Here is a 17,520-nt window from a genome sequence, read left to right as displayed (position 1 = left end):
GTGGTGCGGGGAGATGCGCAGGCTGGGGCCGCGAAGCCACTCTGCACATGCTCGGAAGTCCTTTGTCTCTGGCTGGCTTATTCTCCCGGAGGAAGAGAAGAGAGAAGGAGGAGAAGCAGCGGAGGCGTTGCACGGGTTCCGCGGTCGGCTCCGCCTCGCCCGCCTGGCTTGGCTTGGCTGAATAGGCGAGCGGCTCAGCTGATGCAAGCGGCTGCCCGGCCCTCCCCGCCCGCTGCCTATATATAAGCCGAGCTCGAGGCGCCCCCGCCGCGGAACCTCCCTTCCCGTGTCTTCGAGCCGCCAGAGGCCGGCTGGGTGCCTTTCCATCAGCAGTGGCGCCAGCGCTGCGGGGCCCGAGCTCGGTAGGCAAGCCGGAGTGTGTGGGGTGGAGGGGGGCGCGAAGGGGGCAGAGAGAGAGAGAGAGAGAGACTGGCAAAAAAAAATTCTGCATCCTCCGACCTCATCCTTTGCAACGCTGCCCTGGTGTTTTTATTTTTATTTTTTGCAAAAAATAAAAAAAGCAGCTGCGCGGCTTTCCTTTATATATTTATATATATAAAGCTGCATTCCTAAAATATTCTTGCACCGGGAAGCGGGGGAGAGGGCGAGAATGGTTGTGTGTCCCCCCCCCCGCTCCTACTCCAAAAACAAAACTCGACCTATCGCTCTCGCAACTCTTTCTCTCCCACCACCCCATCCTCCTTTTATGCGGTTGCAAATTTCGTAGCGTTGCAAAGAAATTAAAAGGGTTTGTCGGTGCGCGTTTGAGTTTTTTTTTTTTTTTTGCAAACGGGCTTGCAAGTGTGGAACGGTTTGGGGGGGGAAAACAGTTTAGTGCCCCCCCTCGATTATTTAGCACCGAGGATGTTCCCCCCCTCCCTCTCTCTCTCTCTCTCTCCCCATCATTTCCTGGCGGTATAATGAAGGTCTTTGCAATGGACGGGCTCTGGAGTAGCACTCGGCTCCCTTTCTATCTCCTATCCTTATAGACGAAATTCATAGAGAGGAATCGGTTTTCTTGAGATTTGGGGGAGTTTAAGTGTCCCCCCCTTCCCCTTTAGCTCTCGGTATCATGCCGGGTATTCCCCCCCTCCCTTAAGTGTATATAATAGAAAATGAGAGTGATCACGCCCCCTTCTATTTAGGATATATGCGCGGAGGAGGTGGGGGGGGAAATACTTGGATTTAAAAGGAAATGCAGTATTGCAAAAAAAAAAAAAAACCCACTCCCATTGGAAATAAGGGGTTATGGGTCTACCGTTCAGAGATCGACCTATTGCTGATACAGGAAAAAAAGAGGGGTTTTTTTGGAGCAAGTGACTTGGTTTTTCTAGATTTGCAACTATCCCTCCCCTCCCCTGAAAATTTCCAGATTTTTCCCTTTCCAGAATATGCTACATATGTGTCCCTATGTGGTCCTATATATAGTCTTTGGGATATGTTTTTTTTTTTAAGTCATTATTTTGCAAAATCGATGGATGTCTTTTCTGTAGGTCATTTTGTAAATAAAAAAAGAGGTGTGTATATTGTACACGCCCCCTTCTTTTTAGGATGTCCCTCTCTCTCTCTCTCTCCCAGCCCCTGAGGTCTAAATTTGCTCTTGGAATAATACATAACGCTGCAGATCTGCTAAAGGAACCAAAAAATAAAAAAAAATAAAAAATCTCCCATTGGGTGCATTGCTACACAAAGGAATACAAACGTGCTGCAGTCTACTCACACCCCCTGTGTAAAAAAAAATAAAAAGGTCCCTGACTCCCAACAGATCAGAGGAAACATGTTTTTTTTGGGGGGGGGGATTTGGATGCCTCCTGTTAGGTTTTGAAGAATAATTTTTCAGTATGTGGCCCCCTTAAAGGATGCAAGGATCATTTTTTAAAAAAATGGTTCTTTTAAAGTGTTGCTTCGGATTGGGAAACATTTATGTAGCTGCCATTGTAATTCACCACCCCTAAGAAAGAGCTGGGTTGAGACTGTGTGTGTGTGTGTGTGTGTGTGTGTATTGGGGGGAGGGCAGAATTCACTTTCTTGAAAGGAGGGGTGCCTTTTTCTGAGTCTCTTTCTAGCTCTTCTTTGTCCTTTGTTTATAGACTTTATATGTTTCATTGTCATGTTTTGGTTAAATCTGATCAGTCTTTTTACCAGCTGTTTAATCCAGCCAAAAATTGTTCTATGAATCCTGACATTTGCCTGTTTTTTTTCCCCCCTCCCTCCTTCTCTCTTCCAGGGTCTTTTTCAACCAATCCGGACTAGCTTCATCCAAATTTTTCTCTCTCTCTCCTCCCTTCCTTGTTTCTTTTACTATTTTTCTCCCATTCTCGTATTTGGAATATTCTTGCATTTTTAAGATCTCAAGATGGTGCAGAAGAAAACCGAGCTTAAAGGCTTCCATCGTTCTTTTAAGGTACAGTATGACTATTTCATTTTTAAAAACGATATAAGATCAGATGGATTTCTTCATGTTTTAAATCTTTGCTGCTTTGCTTTTTTGGTTGTAAAAAATGAGCCGGTGGGGTTTAGCCTTCTGTCTAGCAAATGGCAGTGGGTTGTGAATTGCAGGGAGAATGTCTGGCTGTTGTCAATAAAAAGAGGAAGTGGGAAAGAAACTAAACTTTTGTTGATTGTGCTGGCAAGTCAGTCATAACAAAGAGTTAATCTCTGAAGAAGTGAGGCAGCTCTCCCTTGGGAATACATAATATTTCCTAAAATATTTACAACAGGTAGAAGTTTACAGGTGTTTCTGCAGTCTTTGGCACAAAATGTTGCAAGTGGTCCATTTTCCAATTTTCTTGATGTTCCCCTCTGTCCTGTTCTAGCATATTTTGTGACTGCTGAATAGGCTCTGTTTCCGTTGAGACTTTTGTAGTTTTTTATAAAATATATTTAATGGACACCTTCCCAGTATTCAATGTTGTTGGTGCTCAAGGTTTCTTGGTTGTGTACAAAGGAGTTGGTTTCTGTCACTTTACATTTGAAGTAGTACTGAATTGTGGAATATGGCGCTTAAATTCCTGGGGAAGAAATAGTCAGGATTCCCAAATATAGGTAGTCCTTGACTTACGACCACAATTGAGGCCAAAATTTATATTGCTACGCTTGAGACATTTGTTAAGTGAATTTTGCCCCATTTTATAACCTTTCTTGCTACAGTTAAGTGAATCATTGCAGTTGGTAAGTTGGTAACACAATTGTTGAGTGAATCTGGCTTCCCCATTGACTTTGCTTGTCAGAAGGCCACAAAAGTTGATCACATGACCCTGGAACACTGCAACCGTTGTAAATAGGAACCAATTGCCAAGCATCTGAATTTTGATCATGGGGATGCTGCAAAGGTCATAAGTGTGAAAATGGTCATAAATCACTTTTTTCAGTGCTGTTGTAACTTTGAAAAATCATTAAATGAACTGTTGTAAGTCAAGGAGTACCTGTAGTCTCGGTGTTTATGTGTTAGTTGTAAAATCAGATCATGGATATGAACCGTTAAGTCCCTACTATACCACCATTTACCTCCTTACCTATTCTTGTTCTTGCCAATACCTGGTGCCAAAAGTGGTACAGTATATTATTTTCCTAGCAGTGTCTATCCCACTATTTCTCAATGTTGGCAGCTTGAAGACGTGGACCTCCACTCCCATGCTGGCAGGGAAATTCTAGGAGTTGAAATCCACACATTTTCAAGATGCTAATGTTCAGAAACACAAATTGTAATCTTCCAACTCCATCTTAGATACTGATGTTCAGAATTTCCTGTGATGAGGTTTGGCATATATCAATGAGTGTTTCAATTTAGAATGGCATTGTTTACGTTAGACTAATTTCTACACTGTTTCCCCCAAAATAAGACATCCCCTGGGCTTTTGAGTGCATGGCAATAAGGCCAAATACATATTTCAGGGTTCAAAAAAATATAAGACAGGGTCTTATTTTCGGGGAAACATGGTAGTTTGCTTAACCATGTATAAGACTAGTTCTGTGCTAGTAATCATGGTTTCCAAAGCGAAGTTTAATTTGCTGTATCAAAAGCTGTTACTTGATAAACTCAGTCCTGACTTCCAAGTAGTTAATATTTTATTTGAATAAGAAATAAGTTTGTGGGGAAGGGCAGGAATAGAGAAAGGTAGAGTAAAACAGTGTTGAGAAAGCAAATTGAAGATTTGAAAGCAAAATAAAGGCTTGTGTCTGTTAAATAGAAGAAAAAAGTATGTTTAGGACATTGCTCTCACAGATTGGATTCAAACATTGAACTAAGATATAGTGTGGTTTGCTTATTAGCAATTACCAACACATGACGTTTGCAAACCCTGATGTGTGTGTTAATAAATTAATGTGAATTTAGCCATGTGCAGTTAGTAGTTAATTGTGGCTTAGTTTGTTGTGTGAACACAGCTACTGTGTTCAGTATGTTCTCTCAACATGATGTGTGTTTAGAGATTATAATTTTGGCTACAAATCAATTTAATCTATACTTTTCTATAGCAATGGGTTTCACTGTGCCTTTTCTGGGCTCCACAAGAAAAAAAAACTGGCTTGGATTTTAAAGAGGATATATCCTTGTTTTGTCTTGTCTTGCTTTTGAAGAAGCTTGACGTAAGTGTAGTACCTAGGTTGTGATCTGCTGTTCTAGCCCTAATGTGCCTATTGCAACCTCTGATTTTGCAGAGACGCTCATGTTTGCAAGGACAGCAAACTCACCTGCTTTTTTAAAACAACAATGATAGTTTGCAATTGTTCAAACTTCTCTTATTCGTTTTACAAAGAATCCCTTACCTCTTTTTTCCCCCTCATTGGAGTAACTGTGGATTGGAATTCTCTGTTTGCCCCCCCAAATGTAAAGATAAGCTTCTAGTTCTTTTGAGTGATGTAAAGAAAGCTATTGCTGACAGGTCCGAACATGCCTGAAGATTTGGGGATGTACCAAAGCTGTGTGGGTAGCTGAAAAAAAAAAAAAACATCAGTAGGGTTTGAAGAATTCAGATTGAAGGCCCCTTCTTGGGGGATACGAAATCTGGCAAAATAAATCAGCAAAGTGATGGAAAACTTGTATTCTGTGCTCCTATACTGTCAGGTAGAAATTCAAGGTGATTTATAGGTGTGATGTGCATGGTTTGTGCTTGGTGGCCTTTTTGAAGAATAGAGATTGCAACAGTGCAATTGTGGGCTCGCCCACCTGTCTCTTCCAGCTAGCTGCTTTGTTCCCATTGTGCAGGTGGAGCAACTGAGCCTGAGAGAGCCTCCCAGCCAGTTCAAAAACCTGTCCTGCTTATGAATTCCACCCCGCAGGGATGCCAGTCAGCACTCTGCTCAAAGCACGGGGTTCAGCCTTTGAGGATTTCTCCTCTTTCCTGTCAGTCCATGTTCATCCTTTGCTGGCTGCTCCTAATTATGGGATGTTGGCAGCATGTGAGGGCTGGCCCTGTTGAGCACTGAGGTAGGGTGGTTGGGCCGGTCCCTACTTTTTAATAGAAGCTTCTGTGGCTGAAGTTGGGTTTGTCTTTCTTGAAAGCTGGGCAATTGCTTGTCTTCATCACACACAGGCTGAGCTCAGAAAGTGCATAATTGTACTTGGAATGCTTTTTCTCTTTGTATCGCTGAGTGTTGTATCTTACAATTTATGATGATTGTATTTTATGATTATGATCATGATTTTATCACTTGTTGCTTGTGATAAACACTGAGCTTATGCACCGGAGACAAATTCCTTGTGTGTCCAATCACACTTGGCCAATAAAGAATTTTATTCTATTCTACTGGGGACATTAGTTTGGAAGCTGGCACACGGGTTAAAATAGCTCCCACCTGATTTTCTTTTCATGAGTTCAAAGTCAAGTTGCTAGTCCTGATGAGGCACTTCTGAACAACCGATGACTGTCAAGAATCAAGCATGGGGGTAGCCTTTGAAAATTGCATAAATCTTCCTAGAGTCCAAGTAATGTTATTGTAGGCATGTAGTAAAAGACCATCCTGGTTTACTGTATATATTATGCAATATATACATATACTGGTTTACTACTATAACTAGATGGAGGATATAGAGATATTTAGTTCTATTTGGTAATTGTGACATGACAATAGGATAAGTCACCTTCATCCCAGGTTCTACAAATGATGTTTGCAGTGTAAATTACTAGTGCTGGTTTTGTGGATACTTGCTTCCTCTTAGACAAGAATTTCCCAACCTTGACCACTTTAAGATGCATGGACTTCAACTCCCAGAATTCTGGCCAGGGAATTCTGGGAGTTGAAGTCCATGCGTGTTAAAGTTGCTAAAATGGGTGAACCCTGTTTTAGATTAAGGTTTCATTGAATAGGCCATTTTAGATTTTGTTGGTACTTATTAAGTAATCAAGTAATTATGCTCTGGCATTAAGTTTCAAGACTAGCCTAGGCAATCTAGCTTAAACTCCTGCTACCGGTAGTTAGGGTTCAAACTCCCTTGCTTAGGGAGGGCTTGTGAATTTTCTTCCATGAAGACTGCCTTTTACTCTCACAACTACCTTGTGAGGTAGTCTACAGAGAGATTTGAGAGACAGAGAACAAGTTCCCTTCTGCTCTAAGTGAACTAAGTTTGTTGGGACGTAGCTTATTATGTAGTAAAATTCAGCCGCTGTGGCTTATTCAACCAGTAGCCAGGACTTAAATAAAGCTGAAGACTTGGAAATATGGTTGAATGAGAATTTGCAATCCTTGCTCTTAGTCAAAATCAAAAGCACTAGCTAGAAGTATTGAGAAAGTAACATACTCCAAAACTGAATTCAAATACATTTCCCCCTCTTTTGGTCTATGGCCTTTCAGCAAATAAATAAGTAGATGATGTAGGACACTAATACTCCTGTTAAAGGAAATAATGTTGTGTTAATACGTCATTTCACATTGAGGAGATCCAGGTTCAAACCCTTTGCATTATTTTAAGCTTTCAACCAATTTTAGCCTACCTAACAAGAATAAAAAGGGGCAGGAGTTGCAGAGTTAGCTGTCATGTCTGAAATTCCTAGGGGGAAAAGTACAATGATGCACAATTTTCAGACACCCCCCCCATTACTCCACAATAAAATTGAGAATTGGAATCTAGATTCTGGAAGAACCAAATCTGTTTTTTTTCCCCCCCTTGCAGATTAGAGGGTATTCATGAACAGGCAGTTTGCATTTTTCTTCCTCTCTCCAAAGTCTTTGCTGAATTGGGCTTGTTCTCTTGATGTCCTTTTTGCAAATTAAATCTGCATTATGTAATACCCATCCCCTTCACTCTGGTTTCTGAGTTTGATCACGGAATTTGGTTTGGATTGGCTGCACTGAACATTTTGGGCACTAACTTGAATTTCTTGCTGGTGTTTTTCCATCAGGCTTATAATTGCTGCAGTTGCCTTGTGGGTATTACCAACCTGTTTTTACTGCCTAACCTTAATTTAGCACTGTTGTGTTGATTTTTTTTTATTAAAAAAGAGCCAATCAAGGTAGATACTTTGGGGCATTGGCTGTGGTGGATGTGTGCGTCTGTGTGTTTTCAGGGGTGGGGGAATTTTGCTGCAAAATTCCTGTCGGGTGCAGTCGTTTTCTGTTTTTGTTTAAATAGCACAGCTTCCTGGCGTGGGACCAAACGGCGGTGTGGTTGTAAAGTTTGTGAGTGCGTTGTGGTGGAGAGCAGCTGGAAAGAAAAGACTGGGAGGCGGTGGGGGGCTGGAAGGACCTGAATGGATGTGCTTACGCTTGTGTGCGTCCTGATGCTGCTGTTTGCCACCCTGTGGGTGTCCACACTTTTTTTTTTAAAGCTGCTTGTGTTGATGTAACTTCTGTTGTACCTTGTGGTTTGGATGCCAGCGAGGCCCTGGAAAGGGGTGGGTGGATGGGTGGAGCCAGTGTGTTATGTAAGCACCCTTTGCGTTCTGCAATGTTGGGCCTAGCTTTTCCTACAGTAGAAAGAAAGTGGATGTCAGGAAAGGAGGAGGGGAAAAAACCCACCCAGAAATATTTTCTGGACCCGTGGGACTCCCAGAGATCAGCAAATCTCGAAATAGGAGAAACCTTGTTTGGGCCTTTTGTTAAAAATATATTTTTTTTTAAAGTTAGTCAGTCCCAAGTGGTGTCTTAAGGCTGCATCAGGAGGTTTAGCAAAGCCTCACAATTGCAGTTTGATGGCTGAAGAGATTAACACTTGAAGTGACCAACCTTAACAGCTTTAAGACCTGTCGACTTCAAGTCCCAGAATTCCCCAGCCAGCCAGCCAGCCCAGGACTTGAAGTCCACAGGTCTTAATTCCCCATGCTGACTGGGGAATTCTGGGACTTGAAGTCCACAGGTCTTAAAGTTGCTAAGGTTGGACGCCCCTGCTTTTAGAACAGTTGTGCAAACTGAATTAAAAAGCGGTAAGAAGCGTATCAATCCAGGACTGCAGTTGTGGCATGCAATTTTGCATGGGAATTACCCAAGAACACAATATACACCATATCACACCCCCTAACCCAAAGCTTTGTTTGCCTTATTCACTTCTGAATCTTGCTTCCGCTTTCTCCCGTTAAGATTGTATTCTGCCTCTCCCATAAGACATGGCAGAGAGTTTTTTTTTCTAATTTTATATTTTAAAATATATTTTATATTTTACACCCAGGCTTTTTTAACAGTTCCCTTCCTGGTACTCGTCTTGGTTTCTATTTTATCTTCAGCAATAATTATTTTAATCTCCAAGCAAAGCATTATGGGATTTGTGGACTGTTCTGGTCAGCTTTTTTCCTGGCTTAGTGGTGCTCATGCAAGTGTGTGTGTGTGTGTGTGTGTGTATGTGTATGTGTGGTGTTGTGCTATGCTGTGAAAGCAATATGAAATTTCCAGATAGTGAAGCAATAATTCCCAAGTACGTCTGACTATCTGATACTACTAAGTCTGGGCTGGTATCCTCATCCACAAACCTATTAGTGAAGTTCAGAGTTTTTATTTATTTATTTTTCTGCGCAGTTCTGCCTCACCTCAGCAGATTTTGTAAGAATGTTTGGGTGTAGGTTGTGAGTTAATACGTTTATTTATTGACAGGAAGTCTTACTGAACTGGCAGTGCCCATACTTGTTCTTACGCACTTCCACCACTTTTAATATAGATTTTTCAATCAGTAGTGAAATTAGACTGGGATAAGGTTAGTGTATCCTTTTTCAGTTTTGTTGGACATTGGGCAACAATATATGAAAGCTCTTAAAACTTGGCAAGTTCTCTTACCTGTATTAGAGGCTGTAATGAAGAGGATGATTTTCAGAATAAAAGGGAGTCCCTTTTATTGACACAATTAATGAGATGTTTGCTTGTGTTTATATATGACTGGAGTACAATTCTTTTTTTTAATACACGTAGTCCTTGACTTACAACTGTTTGTTTAGTGACCATTCGAAGCAGTGGTGGGTTTCAAATTTTTTTACTACCGGTTCTGTGGGTCTGGCTTTGTGGGCATGGCTTGGCTTGGTGGTTGTGGCTTGGTGGACGTGGCAGGGGAAGGATACTGTAAAATCTCCATTTCCTCCCCAATCCAGGGGAAGGTTACTGCAAAATCCCCATTTCCTCCCAATCAGCTGGGACTTGGGAGGCAGAGAATAGATGGGGGCAGGGCCAATCAGAATTTTTACTACCGGTTCTCCAAACTACTCAAAATTTCTGCTACCAGTTCTCCAAAACTGATCAGAACCAGCTGAAACCCACCTCTGATTCGAAGTTAGAACAATGCTGAAAAAAGTTATTTACAACCATTTGTCACACTGTTGCAACATCCCCATGGTCAGGTCATCAAAATTTAGATGCTTGCAATTGGTTCATATTTATGGCGGGTGCAGTGTCCTGGGGTCATGTAATCACCTTTTATGACCTTCTGATAAGTAAAATCAATGGGGAAGGCAGATTCATTTAACAACCGTGTTACTAATTTAACAACTGCAGTGATTCACTTAACAACTGTAGCAAGAATGGTTGTAACTTGGGGCAAAATCCACTTAACAAATGTCTCAACATAAATTTTGGGCTCAGTTGTAGTTGTAAGTCGAGGAATACCTGTATATTTATTTTTTGTTTTTAAAATATTAACAAGCAAAAAGAACAAAACACCAAAATATATACATTGTCAAAAATATACAACTGCTTAAAACTATGTTGAAAAAATACAACAAAAACAAGATACAGAGAAAAATGTTGTTGCAACAGTAAATAGTTACAATTCTATATACAATTACCTAATACAAACATTTAAGTGTGTATTTTAATGCACTATATGACTATCGTGCTTATAAATAAGTCCCATATTTCCTCATATTTATCCATACAAAATCAACATCTGTAAGCAATCCACTTATAGCAAGTGTCATCAGCTCTTCAATCCATTAAATGAATGAATTTATTCATACATTTATCTTCCCAATATTGCAATATCAGCTTGTTAGTTATAATAAGGGCTGGGAGAATCAGTTTAAATTGTCTAGTTGTCAAATTCCACACTAGCTATGTAATTCAATAAAATACTACCCTCTGAAAGTTTTAGGGTTTCTTGCACGGTCACATTTTTATAGTTGATTATTTTCTCACAAAAGTAATAATAATTACTAGCTCTTTTTCCTTCTGGAAATGTTGATCAAGGGTTAAGCTATATGAAATAAAAATCCTTACATATAGTAAAAAAATAGCTAAGTAAGACTGATTTTTTTCATTGTTGCTCTCGGAAATGATAACTAGTGTTCCAAAGGAGTTAAGGCAATTTTTCAAACTTAAACGTGAAGATGTGTGGACTTGAGCTCCCAGAATTCCCCAGCCAGCCTACTGCCTGGAGAATTCTGGGAGCTGAAGTCCACACATTTTCAAGTAGTCAAGGTTGGAAAACACTCCACTAGAGATGACCAGGCGTGGTCAGGTATGGAAGGATGCAAATCTACCAGTTGAATAAATTAATGTTAGTATTCCTCAAGTTCCTCAAGACTTGGCTATGTCAACAAGCTTGGGGATCTCGGGGGGACCAGTAAGATCTTGAGGTGGCTCCGACTTACAACATTTTGTTTAGTGACCATTCAAAGGCATTAAAAAAGGTGCCTTATGACTGTTTTTTACACTTAATGACCCTTGCAGCATCCCCATGGTCACATGATCAGAATTTGGATGCTTGGCAACTGATTCACCTTTATCACGGATGCAGCATCCCAAAATCATGCGATCCCCCCTTTTGAGACCTTAACAACTGTGGCGAGAAAGGTCATTAAAACTCACTTAACAAAAGTCTCACTTAGCAACAGAAATGTTGGGCTCAATCGTGGTCGAAGGTTGAGGATTACCTGTAGAAGATGGTTAATATTTATAACTCTTCTTTTATGCCGTGGATTTTTTTCACCCATTCTAGTAATAGCTTCTCATATGTTCATTGTTTTTATGCCACCCAGAGTCACTTTTTCTGTGATGGGCAGCCATATAAATTTGATATATTAATAAATAAATATAAATATGTAAAGAAAACAAGCTGGAGAGAGACTCTTAACATCTGCTTCTCTGAAATGTGCAGGTGGGGCTCCCTTCCCTCTTCTGGGGTTCTCCAGAATTCTCCGTCAGAATTCCAATGATTACAATCACAGCACACCTGAAAAGTGCCAAGTTGGGAAAGGTTGAGTTTTGGGTGTAGCAAACACCAACTGCCTTTTCCCCAAATGAACCACCTGATGTTTGATAGTGGCCTTGGAAGCACCTGGGAGATTTCCTTGAAGCTTATCTATTCTAAATAAACCTCTGTGTGTTCATTTTGAGATGGCTCTGGGAAGCTGGCAGGAGGGTGTTCCAGCTTGTTAGACAAGCTTTTGGCTTATTCTGTCTCATAACTTTGCCTTCTTAGTGACCTTCTTTTGGGAATGGCCCTTTCTCGTTATATTTCTTTCTTTCTTTGACACGTTTGAACCTAGTTTGTATGACTAGGTTCCAATCTAAGAAAGAACAACTAGCATATTTCAGCTCTGCAGATCCAATCTGCAGGAATGTCCCTTTTATAATATTATTTCTTACTTAATTCAAGCTTTTAAACTTGCCCAGTAACTCAAACTCTGTCGATCGTTTGTGATTAAATTCATTAAAAATATAATCTGAATAAAAGTAGGTATTGTAAAATAAAAAATGTGAAGTAAAAACACTATAGAGGTAGTCCTCGACTTACAACCGTTTGCTTAGTCACCATTAGACGGTTACAACGGCACTGAAAAAAGTGGCTTATGACCATTTTTCAGAGTTAACGGCTGTAGCAGTCGTTAATCATGGTCACATGATCAAAATTCGAGCACTTGGCAACTGGCCTGTATATATGACATTTGCACTGTTCTCTGGATCATGCGATCATCATTTGTAACCTTCCCAGACAGCTTCCGACAAGCAAAGTCAAATGGGGGAAGTCAGATTCACATAATGACCTCCTGACTCATTTAACCATTGCAGTGATTTGCTTAACAGCTGTGGTTGTAAAATGGGATACAACTCAGGTTTTATTTATTTATTTATTTATTTATTTATTTTCCAATTTCTATACCGCCCTTCTCCCTGAGGACTCAGGGCGGTGTACAGCCAGAATTAAAAACATGCAATACAAATATTAAAAAACAATTAAAATATATATAAATTTGGCCCAGCAAATTAAAAATCACTACCAATTAAAACATTTAAAAAATTTATTCTTAAGCCAGCCCGACTTGCTGGAAAAAATGGGTTTTAAGGGCACAGCAGAAGGCACTGAGGTCTTGGATTCTCCTTATCTCTGGGGCAACTGATTCCAGAGGGTAGGTGCCCCCACAGAGAAGGCCCTCCCCCTGGGGGTCACCAGCCTGCACTGTTTGGCTGATGGCACCCCGAGGAGGCTCTCTCTGTGGGAGCGCACGGGTCGATGGGAGGTCGTCGGTAGCAGCAGGCGGTCTCGAAGATAGCTAGGCCCTATGCCATGGAGCGCTTTAAAGGTGATGACCAACACCTTGAAGCGCACCCAGAAGACCACCGGGAGCCAGTGCAGCTTGCGCAGGTTAACAGTGCCTTGCTTAGCAATGGAAATTTTGCAGTCCATTGTGGTCGTAAATCGAGGTCTATCTGTGTAAACTAATCGGCAGCACATCAGTCATAGAAAAATTGATTAAAATACTATTGAAATCCAATTAAAAAGCCTGGGAAAATAGAAAAGTCTTCACTTGGCACCGAACTGATGCTTACTGGTTTATCGATTGAGCCTCCCTGGCTTGGGCCTTCTGTAAATGGGGTCCCACCATGGAACAGGCTCTCTCTCCCCCTCCCTTTGTAGAATCCCACTTCACTAGGGGACATTGAGTTCATAAAAAAAAATATGCAAAACGATTTACAGAAATAATGAAAGTATTCTCTTCCTTTTACAATGAAATGATTTAAATATGCATGATAGCAGCCTGGCCTATGCATGCTTGTTAGAAGAAATATATATATATACCATATATATTTTAGTGGGGTAGAATGTCTTTAAGTACACAAGGATCTGCTGCAGGTCTTTATTAGATATTCATAACAGGCGACTGTTTAGTGTCAAGTTCAGTAAGCCAGAATTGTCAAGAGAGCATCCTTGACGGCTTTGAAAAATCATAACTGGGACCGACAGCAGCTGCGCTCGCCTCTTTCCAGCAACTGCTTCTGATCCAACTGGTTTTAGAAAGAAAATCCTGTAGGAAGATTGGCTGCTTTTTCTAACACTATTTCATCTGATTTTTTTTTTAAATCACCTTCTTCTTTTTCTTTTCTTTCCATCTCATCAGGGCCAGAATCCTTTCGACCTGGAATTCTCTCAGTCCACCCACCTGGAATCTGTCTTCAATTTTGAATGTTCCTCTCGGCCCGGTGAGCCTCCATTTTTACCTTTGAGAAAGCAGTGGGTGGGACAGGGTGAAGCAGGAGTGGGCAGTTAATTTTCCTAGGGGACCACGTGAGAAACTGGGACCCAGTTGGGCAGGGCTGAACTGGTAGGGCTGTGGAGGTGCGTAGGCATGCAGGCGCAAACATAAGTAAATTGAAAATTTAAAAAAGCAGTTGCCTTTAAAATAAAAGCAACCCACACAAGCTGGATAGGGGCAGCCAAAGGGCCAGAGGTGGCCTGGGGGGCCATATAATGGGCAGGCCTAGGATGAAGGCTTGTTAGGAATGAATTTATGCATTTATCAAATTCATAGAGCCACCCAAAGTCTGGGCGGTGAATAAAATACAAACATAAATTCCCAAAAATCTATGCCTCTCCCCCCCTTCCCCCCCCCCCCCCAGAACTGGGGTCTCCTTCCTGTTTTTGCATTCCAAAGTGAATCTTCTGTAATCCATTAAGGAGAAATTGGAGCATTGTGTATTTTCGCAGTTAGCAAGTTGCTTCTGAGCCGCCCCAGGGAAATGGATTGAAATCAGTGGTGGGATTAAAAATTTTTTACTACTAGTTCTGTGGGCGTGGCGTGGCTTGGTGGGCGTGGCAGGGGAAGGATACAGTAAAATCTCCATTCCCTCCCCACTCTAGGGGAAGGTTACTGCAAAATCCCCATTTCCTCCCGATCAGCTGGAACTCGGGAGGCAGTGAATAGATGGAAGCGGGGCCAGTCAGAGGTGGTATTTACCAGTTCTCTGAACTACTCAAAATTTCCGCTACTGGTTCTCCAGAACTGGTCAGAACCTGCTGAAACCCACCTCTGGTTGAAATCTGGCTACAGATAATCCTTGACTTACAATAGTTTGATCAAAATTCAGGTGCTTGGCAATTGGCTCATATTTATGACATTTGCAGTCACATGACCCCCACAAGGGGGTCATGTGATCCCCTTTTGTGACCTTCTGAGAAGCAAAGTCAACAAGGAAGTCAGATTCACTTAACGGATGTATTATTAACTTAAAACACCTGCAGTGATTCACTTAACATCTGTGGCAAGAAAGAGTGTAAAATGGTGGCAAAACCCATTTAACAACAGCCTCTCTGCAACATAAATTTGGGGTTCAATTGTGGTTGCAAGTCAAGGACGACCTATATTGGGAATCGGCATGTTGGATCATATGGCCATCTAATCTGATTCAGATGGACTCCCCTTTGGCTCAGTGGTGAATGCTGATGAAACTTGACATCTATAAGCTTTGGACATGCGGTTGAATTAAGACCTTTACAAATGATGCTAAGGCCGCATTTTTCCTTTCTGCAACTGTGAGAAATGCCAGCCTGAGAAAGAAGCCCCTCCCCATGTCCTAGTTTATGGGCAAAATGTAAACTTGTCTTCAAGATCAGGCTTGCCTGTAATTGTGGCGTGTTAATTGCTTCTAGGTTCGAATGTTATCTTTATTATATTTGCTTCTTTCTTTTTTTCTTTCTTTTAAACCAAAATATTTCTTGACAGATATGCCTTCGAGTCAGCCCATCGACATCCCCAATGCCAAGAAAAGAAACAAGAAGAAAAAACGCTGCAGAGCTACGGACAGTTTTTCAGGGAGGTTTGAAGGTGAGATGAACATAGCCAAGGCACTAGTCCACATTGTTAAGTTTCCAGGAAAGGTAAAAAGTCAGATGGCTCTAAACCTCTTCTTGTAAAAATATTTTATTTTAAGCTTCAATATCGGCTCATAGACCCACAAGGGTATTGTCTTCATTCCTGTAGTAGAAGAGGAAGTTCATAAGAGTATTTATATACTAATTTCCAAAATGGTTCAAAAATTAAAGCACACAGGCAGTGTTCTGAAGAATCCAAAAAGAAACTAAAAGGAGGAACTGACAACTGGCAAAATAATTATATTTGTTTATGGGCCAGAAAAAAAACTGGGTTAATTTAAAATTCAACCCAAAGAACTGAAAAGAACAGTAACAAGAACTTGTTAACCTGCTTTCAGTAAGCTAACTGGGAAAATCCTTATGGATCTTCTCTCATTTTTACTGGACTTGTTCATACATCAGACCAGATAGTGCTTCTGATTTTCATATCTGGTTATATAAATACCCATCACACTGTTCCCTTTTGGAGTAAACAAGATAATGCAAAGTACAAAAAAGAAGAAGTAATAGTAAAGAAATTAAAGGCAGGGAATTTAGAAAAGGAAACGTAAGTAAAAATTAGGCTAACCCAAGATCATCTACTAGAACAAGAGTGTCAAACTCAAGGCCCACGGGTCCGCCCCGCCCCACAGCGTGCTTAGATCTGGCTCACAGGGCTGCCCTGGAAACAGTAAAAGAACAGCCCGAGCGCTCTGCCAGCGAAAAAGGGCTCACGAGCTCCATTTTCGGCTGCGACAGCCTCCTGCAACCCTCAGCCCACGGCCCTCCCAAGCTCCGTTTTTGCTGGCTGAGGGTTGCAGGAGGTTGTTGTAGCCAAAAACGGACCTTGCGAGCCTGTTTTCGCTGGCAGAGCGCTCAGGCCACCACAGATGCCCCTGACACAAGTGATGTTGAGCTGGCCAAGCCCACCCCAGCCCCCTGAGGTCAAACACAACCCTGATGCGTCCCTCCATGAAATCGAGTGTGACACCCCTGTACTAGATCCATCCAGCCATAATTTCCTCCATTTTTGTCTTCCAGCCCATTCAGTCTTTCTTTGTGTATTTGTTTTTGCAATTGAGTTCTCGTTTGTCGTCTGTGTGATGTCAGTGTGCTTTCCAGTGGGTCACTCCCTTTTGTATTCAATCCAGTTAATTTGGAACTTACTCATCCTTGACCCTTTCTCAGTTGTATTTCAGTGCACACCCATGACAACCCACTCTCGCCACCTTCATCTTATTTTCGTGCTTCTCCTGACGTACCCTACTTCCATGTGACAAAGTGAACAGACCCATACTCTGTATTTGACCCTTTTCACTTGGTTTGGCAAAAGAAATTGGCAAAAAATTTCCTTGCCACAGGCTACAAACTTCCCACAATATTTCTACTAACGTTTATAGTTTAAATTTCATTCACTTTCCCTTAAAGTGAACTAGGGAGCCCAGATTCATCAGCTTTTGTGCTAGTTCTTTCTTCTTCTTTTTTTCAGTGAGTTTATAGCACTAGCACTTAGACTTATATACCGCTTTACAGTGCTTTACAGCCCTCTTTAAGCAGTTTACAGAGTCAGAATATTGCCCCAACAGTTTGAGTCCTCATTTTACCCACCTCGGAAGGATGGAAGGCTGAGTCAATCTTGAGCCTGGTGAGATTTGAACTGCCAAATTGCAGGCAGCCAACAGTCAGCAGAAGTAGCCTGCAGTACTGAACTCTAGCCATTGCGCCATCGCAATTTCGTTTGCCCTATTAGACCCAGCTATTTTGATACATCGATTTTCAGATCATTCCTTGCTTGTTGCATCATGTAAGGGTAACATTTTCAGGAAATGTCTGTGGAGATTCTCAGTCATCTAGATCATGGTTGTCCCAAAGGTGCTTTTTCAAAAAGCAACTGGACTTTCTGGTTTTTCTTTGAAGACATTTCACTTCTCATCCAAGAAGCTTGTGAGCTGAAGAAGCTTCTTGGATGAGAAGTGAAACATCTTCAAAGAAAAAAAACCAGAAAGTCCAGTTGCCTCTTGAAAAAGCACCTCTGGGAT

General features: G+C 41.4%; 1 protein-coding gene across 2 annotated transcripts in view; it reads left to right on the top strand.

The window, feature by feature from the left end:
- The first annotated feature begins 293 nt into the window (after positions 1–293).
- The window catches only part of MKNK2 (MAPK interacting serine/threonine kinase 2), a 45,442-nt gene continuing 28,215 nt past the window's right edge, over positions 294–17,520 (top strand). The window contains exons 1-4 of one of the 2 annotated variants that reach the window (XM_070931796.1): positions 294–362; positions 2,228–2,404; positions 13,752–13,833; positions 15,354–15,455. In XM_070931796.1, the coding sequence (XP_070787897.1) occupies positions 2,357–2,404; positions 13,752–13,833; positions 15,354–15,455 (232 nt within the window). In that variant the 5' untranslated portion in view covers positions 294–362; positions 2,228–2,356. Of the gene's footprint in view, positions 363–2,139; positions 2,405–13,751; positions 13,834–15,353; positions 15,456–17,520 lie in introns of those variants that run through there. The other variant, XM_070931797.1, reaches the window with a different exon arrangement.

The sequence above is a fragment of the Pituophis catenifer genome, unplaced genomic scaffold (genome assembly GCF_029215685.1).
Source record: "Pituophis catenifer annectens isolate HBS135680 unplaced genomic scaffold, rPitCat1.0.hap2 SCAF_1, whole genome shotgun sequence".
NCBI lineage: Eukaryota > Metazoa > Chordata > Lepidosauria > Squamata > Colubridae > Pituophis > Pituophis catenifer.
Note: the sequence above shows the minus strand (reverse complement) of the source record. Positions and strands in the feature narration are given on the sequence as shown.